The 11,321-nt window shown below is 46.3% G+C and overlaps 2 protein-coding genes across 2 annotated transcripts; one reads left to right on the forward strand and one right to left on the reverse strand.

Moving 5' to 3' along the window:
- Window positions 1–2,824: 2,824 nt before the first annotated feature.
- Window positions 2,825–3,250, forward strand: LOC310869614 (NADH dehydrogenase [ubiquinone] 1 beta subcomplex subunit 11, mitochondrial-like; the record flags this gene model as incomplete). The annotated part of the gene is made up of 1 exon (XM_083780437.1): window positions 2,825–3,250. The coding sequence occupies one exon, from the start codon at window positions 2,825–2,827 to the stop codon at window positions 3,248–3,250; it is 426 nt and encodes a 141-aa protein (XP_083636563.1).
- A 6,113-nt stretch (window positions 3,251–9,363) lies between these two features.
- On the reverse strand, window positions 9,364–9,879 carry LOC310869615 (NADH dehydrogenase [ubiquinone] 1 beta subcomplex subunit 10-like; the record flags this gene model as incomplete). Its single annotated transcript, XM_083780438.1, has 1 exon — window positions 9,364–9,879. The coding sequence occupies one exon, from the start codon at window positions 9,877–9,879 to the stop codon at window positions 9,364–9,366; it is 516 nt and encodes a 171-aa protein (XP_083636564.1).
- Between the last annotated feature and the right edge of the window lie 1,442 nt (window positions 9,880–11,321).

Here is an 11,321-nt window from a genome sequence, read left to right on the forward strand (position 1 = left end):
CACACCTGAATGGAAACCACAACTAAGCTACGTGGACAAAAACTAGTTTAGCTTGTATAACTTCTGACCGGTTGGCATACATTAAAAGTCTATAGACTTGGCTGCCACATTGGAGGGGTATCGCGCCTCAAAATCACACCTGTGTGAAGCGAGGGGCGCACTTGTCGCTGTACATCATCCAATAAAAAAATCATATACTTCATGAATTAATTTGTCAACTTATGTTATTATCTTTTAACCATGATACAATATGTTAAAAAAAACTCATCTTTTCACCATGATCATGAAGCCCCAAGCTGAATTAAAACATTTGCACTCGTCCACATATGACGTAAATTCTCCATTCATTGTCAAAGACATTTAATGTTTGTTGCCACATAAAGCCGATTTGCTCAGACACACATGGCGTAAATTCTCCTTTCATTGTCAATGGCAAATGTGACACGAGTTAATGGCCTTGCAAACGTGAAGCGAGGAACTCAGGCGTTGTTGCCTGGATCAACACAGGTCTCCTCCAGGTCTGTTGAAGAGAGTCTGGATCAACACTAGGTCTCCTCCAGGTCTGTTGAAGAGAGTCTGGATCAACACAGGTCTCCTCCAGGTCTGTTGAAGAGGGTCTGGATCAACACAGGTCTCCTCCAGGTCTGTTGAAGAGGGTCTGGATCAACACAGGTCTCCTCCAGGTCTGTTGAAGAGGGTCTGGATCAACACAGGTCTCCTCCAGGTCTGTTGAAGAGAGTCTGGATCAACACAGGTCTCCTCCAGGTCTGTTGAAGAGGGTCTGGATCAACACAGGTCTCCTCCAGGTCTGTTGAAGAGGGTCTGGATCAACACAGGTCTCCTCCAGGTCTGTTGAAGAGGGTCTGGATCAACACAGGTCTGCTGAAGAGGGTCTGGATCAACACAGGTCTCCTCCAGGTCTGTTGAAGAGGGTCTGGATCAACACAGGTCTCCTCCAGGTCTGTTGAAGAGGGTCTGGATCAACACAGGTCTCCTCCAGGTCTGTTGAAGAGGGTCTGGATCAACACAGGTCTCCTCCAGGTCTGTTGAAGAGGGTCTGGATCAACACAGGTCTCCTCCAGGTCTGTTGAAGAGGGTCTGGATCAACACAGGTGTCCTCCAGGTCTGTTGAAGAGGGCCTGGATCAACACAGGTCTCCTCCAGGTCTGTTGAAGAGGACCTGGATCAACACAGGTCTCCTCCAGGTCTGTTGAAGAGGACCTGGATCAACACAGGTCTCCTCCAGGTCTGTTGAAGAGGGCCTGGATCAACACAGGTCTCCTCCAGGTCTGCTGAAGAGGGTCTGGATCAACACAGGTCTCCTCCAGGTCTGCTGAAGAGGGTCTGGATCAACACAGGTCTCCTCCAGGTCTGTTGAAGAGAGTCTGGATCAACACAGGTCTCCTCCAGGTCTGTTGAAGAGAGTCTGGATCAACACAGGTCTCCTCCAGGTCTGTTGAAGAGGGCCTGGATCAACACAGGTCTCCTCCAGGTCTGTTGAAGAGAGTCTGGATCAACACAGGTCTCCTCCAGGTCTGCTGAAGAGAGTCTGGATCAACACAGGTCTCCTCCAGGTCTGTTGAAGTGGGTCTGGATCAACACAGGTCTCCTCCAGGTCTGCTGAAGAGGGTCTGGATCAACACAGGTCTCCTCCAGGTCTGTTGAAGTGGGTCTGGATCAACACAGGTCTCCTCCAGGTCTGTTGAAGAGGGTCTGGATCAACACAGGTCTCCTCCAGGTCTGTTGAAGTGGGTCTGGATCAACACAGGTCTCCTCCAGGTCTGCTGAAGAGGGTCTGGATCAACACAGGTCTCCTCCAGGTCTGCTGAAGAGGGCCTGGATCAACACAGGTCTCCTCCAGGTCTGCTGAAGAGGGCCTGGATCAACACAGGTCTCCTCCAGGTCTGCTGAAGAGGGCCTGGATCAACACAGGTCTCCTCCAGGTGTGTTGAAGAGGGTCTGGATCAACACAGGTCTCCTCCAGGTCTGTTGAAGAGGGCCTGGATCAACACAGGTCTCCTCCAGGTCTGTTGAAGAGGGTCTGGATCAACACAGGTCTCCTCCAGGTCTGTTGAAGAGGGTCTGGATCAACACAGGTCTCCTCCAGGTCTGTTGAAGAGGGTCTGGATCAACACAGGTCTCCTCCAGGTCTGTTGAAGAGGACCTGGATCAACACAGGTCTCCTCCAGGTCTGTTGAAGAGGGTCTGGATCAACACAGGTCTCCTCCAGGTGTGTTGAAGAGGGTCTGGATCAACACAGGTCTCCTCCAGGTCTGTTGAAGAGGGTCTGGATCAACACAGGTCTCCTCCAGGTGTGCTGAAGAGGGTCTGGATCAACACAGGTCTCCTCCAGGTCTGTTGAAGAGAGTCTGGATCAACACAGGTCTCCTCCAGGTCTGCTCAAGAGGGGCGCGACAACGCAAGCGTAAAAAGAAAAAGCTAAACAGAATCCAGGTCTGGTGAGTCGCCGGTGGCGAAATGAACTATAGGCGCGTTTTATCGCTCCCCGTTTGCAAGGCTCTTAGAGGACAAAAAGATGTAGCGGCCCTCAAAAATAAAAAAGGTATCAAATGAGGATCCATGGCTTAATGCAGATCAAACTGAGGGCCATTGAACAACCGCTCCATAACCCAGTGGAATTGGACCAGGAAGGACTCCATTTATGGACATAACGTGGCTGACTCATTTGTGACATCACTGTGATGACGAGGGCACCCCCCCCCCCCAGAATATAAAGACTAACCATGTGAGCTTAATATAGGAGTGGCTTCCCGTTCCGGGTTGTGATGTCATCAGTGTGCTTGCTCGTAGACACGTTGACACAATGTTGTCCCGTTTGGTTCGTTTGGGGCCCGGTTCGGCCCGTCTCCGGCCCGATGCAGCGTGCCTCTTAACTCTCTCCGTCTCCACCACCGCGTCCGATCTACAGCCGCCCCGCGCCGGGGAAGGTGAACGTGGACGCGGCGAGGTCAGCCCGTTCGCCGAGAACCCGGACTTCCACGGATTCTCTGCGGATCCCGTGGTCGACGAATGGAACATGAAGATCGGCTTCTTCCTGGGCATCTCCGTGGTTCTGGTTCTGGGTGGAACGTTCATCCACTACCTGCCAGACCACGGCATGCGCCAGTGGGCCAGGAGGGAGGCCGAGAGGCTGATCAAGCAACGCGAAGCGGAGGGTCTTCCTCTGATAGATGACGACTACTATGACCCAAGGAGCATCGTGCTGCCCGGAGGTGGTGGAGAGGAGTAGGATGTACAGTAGTAGGATGTACAGTACAATAAGATCACTGTCATTATCATGCACACCTACACCTGGCCATGCATGTGCACATGTGCGCACGAGAAAATAACACAAATGTGTTCTCTACAGGAATTGTCCAGTGAAACAATTACATTGTCTGAAAAGCCAGACAACAGTGTACATCGTCTGGCTATACAGACGATGTACATTATTGTTGCAAAAACATCCCACCACGGGAAGACATTTTATTTACACGTGTCGATGCATATGGGCTTGTTGAACTATGTTTTAAATGTTTTTCAATATAGTTCAATATGGCTATAATAGGTTTAGGCATAAGGCGGCGTGCAAGATAAGGCCCTCGATCAGGGTCTTGCTCAAGGGACACCTTGAGCCTTCACATAGCCTTGACCTGGACTTTAATCCAGGTTCCCAGACCGCCTCTCTACCCATTCAGTTACCGCCCTCACACGGTAGCCTACTGTATGTGAGAGCTTGTGATATTACAAAGCAGTGATGACAGCAGGCTCCATATAGAGGGGTGCCCTGGGCCAGCCATTACTGAGGTGTAGCCTACTGTACTATTAAGCCGATTAGCTACACCTGGCCAACAGGGCATTTCCCATCTGTGGCTTCGTCTATATGGGAATTTGAAGGTTCCATTTGTGACGTCCACTATATTGACACATAAGAAAGGTTTAATAAGTTAGGATAAAATGATTATAAGGGGAGGGGAGGCTGATAATTAGCACCAACATAATATGTTGAGTTATTACTTCAAATCTTAATATCACAATTATTAACTTTGAAATTTGATTATTTGTAATGAACAATTATTATTTGAAAGCTGCCTGTTGGAAGGGCTAGTGCCCCTGTCCTCAAAAACAATGTTTGTTAGAAATGACTTAAACAAACATTAGCACCCGTTGCACAAACATTATGTTAATTGATGTTGTAAGATCACTTCACATGGGTGTGATTTTTTGAAAACGCTATTTTTGCACACCATCATTGCACAACAAAGTGTAATACGATCTGTTCAATAATCTGCACAGACTAATCCATTAAGTCGATTATAAAGATCACACCCATGTTGTGAAGTGAGGGGCGCTATTATCATCGTACATCATCATAACGTAATAGACACTGTCTATTTGCTCAGTCATTATGATGTAAAATTGTCCATTCATTGTCAAGGGGAATTTAATGTTTGTGATGGACAAAGGTTGTGCTAGCAACCCTCAAAAAATTTATCTATAAGAAGTTGTGTCAATTCATTGATTATATACATAGTGTTGCGGCTGTAGGCTGTTCAAAAGCTGTGAGCCGAGGAGCTAAGCATGAGAGTATTAAAGAGACACTTGTATGACGCGCACGCAAAGGAATCAGATCCAGTCCAAGCTGCCAGTTTGACAATTTATTCTTCTCCGTAGCACAGGTAAGATACAACAGTTCCCAGCTAACTATTATATACTACCGGGCCGGCATGGATGTTAAGATGCGTTGTTGCGGTCAACAGAAAATGTCGACTCCCAGCTCACCGCCTCTCCGTCCAAGTTCCTCAACTCTAGTGCCAGGTAAACGCTGTGTAGTTATTAGCGTGGCAGCGCCCAGCCCCAGTGATCACGCCCACCACCACTACCAGTGCAGTGCCCAATCTGTCCATTAACGTGACTCATACTCAAAACGCATATAGATCACATTATGGCTCCTACATTCCGGCCCCTAATTATGGGAACACAATAATTATACAATCATATCACATGTAGGAGACAGTAAGAAAAAACATTAACGCCGTCTTCATTCTTACTTATGCCAACCGAACCAAAGTGACATTGTCCATCACTCAATGAGCCAAATCCAAGTCAGTGTGTGTGTGTGCGTGCGTGCGTGTGCGTGTGTGCATGTGTGTCAAAAGGTCATCTGTAGTCCTCAATGATCTTCTGATAGGCACACCTTGCTGTCCAGACAGCTAGCTGCTCGTTGTCTTGATCCAATGGTGCCAGTCCTCTTCTCTGGAATAGTTTCCAGCAAGCCATGAGTTGCACGATGAATGTGGCTACTCCTCTTCACATCTCCCTGTGGCAGACTGCTGAACTCTGTCATATTCTCCTTCCGACAGAATCTGAATCTGATGATTTCCATCTCAGCCATTTTAAGTTCTTCCACTGAAGGAGATCCACTGACAGTCTGTCCTTTTCTCCTCTTATCCAAGTCAGACTGAGCAAGAGTCAAACTCCATTGCTTCCTCTTCTGACTGAGACACAGTAGCAGGTGATTCAACTTGAGAATCCAAAAGACAATCTTCATCCGATGGCTCCAAGAAGAGAAGTGACTACTCAAGCAAACTACTGCATCCATTTCCTCTTCAACCTGCACTGCATCCACCAAGAGATTCTCTTTGACTTCAGGATCACATGTGACCATCTTGACTCCCCTGCATTTGGGTAAATCGACTGTCAGCTGCTGCTTCCAAGGATTCTTAAAGCTTGTGACAGAGATCCTATTCACTGTGACATCTGGTTGTCCACAAACAGTGTCACTCCTTATGTCTCCTGTGAGAGCTCCATTCACTGTCCAGCCCAGCATTGTTAGGACTGCGTATGGGCCGCCATCTACACTTCGAACAACTTGCCATGGTTCCAGTGCCGTGGGCACGTTTGTTCCAATTAACAGGTCGACACCTGAATCGATTTTGGTTATCTGCACATGTTTCAGGTGTGGCCATCTCTGTAGGTCTTTCTGTCGAGGAATGTTTCCACGATGAACTGGCATAGTTTTCTGTGTGTAGATGTCAGGTAGGTCACATGAACATTCACCGTCCAATCTAGACACTTCCAAACCTGTGACAATGTGGCTTCCAATGACTTTCTCCTGTCCCATCGTCCTAAGGAGAATGTTCGTTCCTTTTCCTTTGAGATTCAGTTTGCTCATCAGTCGTTCAGTGCAAAATGATGCTGAGCTCCCAGGATCCAGGAAGGCATAAGTAATCAAAGTCTCTTGTCCTTCTTTAGACTTCACTTTAACTGGTACAATGGCTAGTGTGCAGTCCTGCTCACCGGCCCCTGTAAGACCACTCGATTGAATGGAAATCAGAGCACTGCCCACTGCTGTCTCAGATTCCCCCGTGACTTGGGTTGAGTCTGTTGCTTTCTCCCTTGAATGAACATGAAGGATGCTAGGGTGCTTCAGACTGCATACTTTGCATGAAAGTCTCTTCGTGCAGAATTTATTCATGTGCCCAATACACAAGCATCCAAAACACAAACCATGATCTTTTAAGAAAGCAATTTTCTCACTGTGCGTTCTCTTCTCCAACTGAATGCACAGCTCCAGTGCGTGTCCACCTCCACAGAACAAACAGACTTTAGTTCCATATGAACTTCTCTCCCTCACTGTTCCAGCTTCAACTTTATTTCCCACTGTAGCAATGGTGGTGGCAAAGCTACTTCCTTTATGGAATTTAGGTTTAACATCCTGTTTTGCTGCCGTCGATGGAGCATCCTGTATATTTCCAAAGATGGGATCACTTGTAATCTTCACCTCTCGTTCGATGAAGTTGACAATGTCCTTGAATGTAGCCCTCTGGCCTCTTGTTTCCTGTAAGTCACAGGCCATAGTTCTCCATTTGTCCCTCTGTCTATAGGGCAATTTCCTTATGATAGCTAACATGTTGGCAGGTGTATTCAGCTCATACATGTAATTGATCTCTTCCATGGCATTACAGCATCCTCTCAGAAACAGACTGTATGCCTGTAGAGCTCTGACATCTTCTGATTTTATTGCTGGCCATGAGAGTGCCTTTTCCATGTAGGCAGAGGTAATTCTCTGTTCATCTCCAAAATGTTCCAACAGTAGAGCCTTAGCCTTGGCATATCCTCTGTCATGAGCCATATGCTGACAGCTTCTGACAAGCTCCCTAGGCTGCCCTCTGGTGTACTGTTCAAGGTAATACAGGCAGTCTGTCGGGTTGTCAGTCCTTGCTTCAATACTGTGCTCAAAAGCCCTTATGAATGAGTGATATTGTAAGCAGTCCCCATCAAAGACCTGAATGTCTTTCTTAGGCAGGAATGAGAGATAGTGTTGTTGAACCAGCAAGGCTGTAATTTGGTTTTGTTGCTCCAAAACTGTTATGAGTTGACTCTGTTCGCTGCTGCTTGTTGTGGACTTATTCCTTATAGCTGGTTGTATGTTTTGTGTTGTTGGGTGATTTAATTGAATTGCTGAATGGTTGATTTGCTGCTGAACTCCATGTCCCATTTTAGGTCTTGTGCCTAAACCATGTGCATAGTTGGCCTGGCCATTTGTTGGCTTGTTTGTATCAGGCACAAATGAATTTGCATCTGCATTGAGGGGGTTATTCATCCTTTGTTCCCTCTCAACATGTGATTTCATGACATTAGATAGCTTAGATGTTCCACTAACACCACAAGATCCTCCAGAGCCCTTCAAAACCTTTACTTTAGCCCTTGAGGCTGCAATTTCAACCTCAAGTTTAAGTTGCTCCTTTTTTCTTCGTATCAATTCCTCCTGCACCTCTAATGCATGCATCTCTTTTAGAAGTTCCTGTCTTGCAATCAGAGCTGCCATGTCAGCCTCCTCAGCTATAATGCAGGCTGATGAGAAAGTGGACTTAGCTTTGGCTGACCTCTGACTGCCAGATGCCCTGCTTCCAATATTGGACACACTGTCATTCGGACTGACCTCATCATATGCACAAGTTCCAACATTTTGTGTGTGAGAGTGAATTGACACATGGGTCTGACTTTGTTGGTCAGATATCACAATTGTGGAAACATCATGTACAGTGTTATTGTGCCTTTGTTGTAACCCAGTTTCAGATAGCCATCGTTTTGCATCTTCAATAAAATCATTATTGCATTTGAGTACCTTGTTAAACCACTCGTTTTGTCTGTTATGTTCCTCCTCAGGCATTAGAGGAATCAGAGATTGGTGTAACAGAATGACTTCATAAACCATTTTCATTAAATTCTCAAGTTGAGATTGCACTTCTTTATGATTGTCATCACATTGCATGAGACCCTTCATTTTATTTGTCACATCTTTCATTTTGTGAACCATTGTTTTGCGTTCCCTTTGTATAGTTTAAAATTTATTAGCCAGTGCCTTTGCAGTGAGTTCTTTCCCTTTTTGGTTGATCATCCTCATCCATATTTGAACCATTGTTGTCAATTGAAATTGACGTTGAAACATGCGTTTCCATTTTTCACCAGCGCTGCGCTCAGCGGCGCACAATGAATGACAACAAATTCACTTCCTCACAAACACCCAACGCAGCAACAATAACACACAAGCAACAACACGTCCCCAATGGACAAGCGGCACTGCGGCAGTAACTTCAAAGCAAACTGTGTTCCAAAACAACAGTTTACACACAGTCAAAGTCAACATCAAGTTACTGCAATCAAAGCCTACCGCTTCTGTTGAGCTGCTGTCATTTAGCCGACGGGCTGTATTTATGAATGAACTGTCGTCCTCCGTTGTCACAAAGCGTCCCAACGCGATCCAAGGAATCATCCAATGTTCTTCCACGGATCCACTTTCGATTGGAACGATTTTCTGTTGACTATGTTGCGGCTGTAGGCTGTTCAAAAGCTGTGAGCCGAGGAGCTAAGCATGAGAGTATTAAAGAGACACTTGTATGACGCGCACGCAAAGGAATCAGATCCAGTCCAAGCTGCCAGTTTGACAATTTATTCTTCTCCGTAGCACAGGTAAGATACAACAGTTCCCAGCTAACTATTATATACTACCGGGCCGGCATGGATGTTAAGATGCGTTGTTGCGGTCAACAGAAAATGTCGACTCCCAGCTCACCCCCTCTCCGTCCAAGTTCCTCAACTCTAGTGCCAGGTAAACGCTGTGTAGTTATTAGCGTGGCAGCGCCCAGCCCCAGTGATCACGCCCACCACCACTACCAGTGCAGTGCCCAATCTGTCCATTAACGTGACTCATACTCAAAACGCATATAGATCACATTATGGCTCCTACACATAGGCTATAGTAAATAGTAGCCTATATAAGAAACTATTTGGTGGGCTGTGAGGATATTAGAAATGGGCCCCCAAATGTTTGTCAGAACATGAAATTGGGTTCTTTAACTAGGACCTTTGAGCCTGAGCTGCCATCATTCTCTCTTTTTGCTTCATTAGACATTTCCTTCCGCTGGCGTAGGCTCCCAGGTCGCCGTAGCGTGAATTGTAGGCCATGGCGACGTCACTGAAAAGCTGCAGCTCCTTCATGCAGTTCTGCTGATAACTGTGACCCTCCCTCTGGTGACAGGCCCTCATACGGTCCTGGACCACCTTCACGATCTCCTGGTCCACCTTGTAGTCTCTCCTCCACTGCATCTCGGCCTCGTAGTAGCAGAGGAAATCCCCCTCCTGGCACTGGGTCAGCTCAGGAACACGTCTGAACTTCTGGTGGTAGTAGACGGACTTGTTGCCAGCCTGGATCTTCTCCACGACACCTCTGAACGTGGTGACGGGCAGATCCACAGAGTAGTAGAAGAGTTTGGCCACAATCAGGGCCGGGTTTGGCAGTCCTGTCTGTTTCTCTGCGACCGGGGTCTGGCGAGGAGGTTCCGGGTAGGCGTCCTTATCAAAATCCGACGGCATTTGGGCTGTTGTTTTGTTTTCATCAGAACTTATAACGGAGATGTATCTAAGCTGTGTGGTTCGCTTCGAAAAAGGTGGTCCAAGGAAACTATAGTATCTCAATCCAATGTGTCTGGATCCTGGGTAGTGCTGAGAGAATACTGATTATTAGGTGCAGGACTCAAGGGTCTTGAAATGTTGAGTCTTGACTCATGAAAAGGAGATCAGATTAAATCTGGGCTCTCTTCTGTACATTTTATACTGCCATCAGTATATAATTAATGCTTGCGTCATCCCGGTGATGTCACAATGAGTCGACTATAGTGCGTCGCAGTCCCGCCCGGAAGATAATTCCCCATTAATTTTCCTCATAGACGTTTCAGAAACGAAATTATTTGGGCCGAACAAATAATTAGAAAGGAAAACGGGCAGGGTTAGGTACACCTTTTTTGTTGTTTACTGTCATGATTTGTCATCATCGAGTTGGCTTTGACCTGTTGGCTTACAGGTCTTTTAAATTAATACATTTTGAAACGTCTATAAGAAAAATTAATTGGGAAATTCTCTCCCGGGCCGCTCGTCGTCATAAAAGGGGGACTGTGACGCTCTATAGTCTATAGTTATAGAATCCCAACGTCAGCCATTCCCAAATATTAGTCCATGATGTCACACTTAGTTGAGTCAGCCAGCTCATAGTCATAGCCACATTGAAGTTCCTTGTGACATTCCCAGTGTTTCTCGTGATTTCCCTGTGTGGGTTTGTGGGAAATAAACCTCTTGCATCTTCACTGCACTGCCTGTGCCTGTTAGTTTGTCCTATTTAGCACATAATGCATTTTTGTAAGGTTGGGTCCCAGAGAGACACCAAATGTTGACACAACCAACTAGGCTTAAAATAATTGATCGTCTCTATGGGAAAAATTAATTGGAGAATTTTCAGTTGGTCCAGCAAAATCACGCCCACTGCTATGCTCTATACACAGATACAACTAGAAATGCACTGTCGAGCTGCCAACTTGCACTTTGCCTACAAGTCGCCCATGAATGGCCTACTTGTGCGCGAGCAGAGCGCACAACTTATACGCAGTGCTTGGCCGTTCTGTTTCGCGCCACGGCTCTCCACCGTCAACTAATGCGCTATAAGCAGACCCAAATCAAGTAATTTAAACATGACATATAGTTTATATATACTATCAACTGAAATTGATCCACATGTCTGCTGCCTAAACGGAACTTCCATAATGTTTTTGTGAAGTACACCGATTCAGATTCTGAAACAGACATTCCCAAGCTGGACAGGTTTCCATACAATGCTTCAAAGTTTGATATACAAATGACACCTGCTGTGACACACTGTGGTATTTTAATAAATATATTCTACCATATTTTGTAACAATTTGAAACTTTAGTGCATTTCTTTTAGTCTTGCCCATTTCTGGCATTATTCCAATTTAGGGGTGGGT

Source organism: Protomyctophum parallelum (genome assembly GCF_964188405.1).
Source record: "Protomyctophum parallelum genome assembly, chromosome: 13".
Classification (NCBI taxonomy): Eukaryota; Metazoa; Chordata; class Actinopteri; order Myctophiformes; family Myctophidae; genus Protomyctophum; species Protomyctophum parallelum.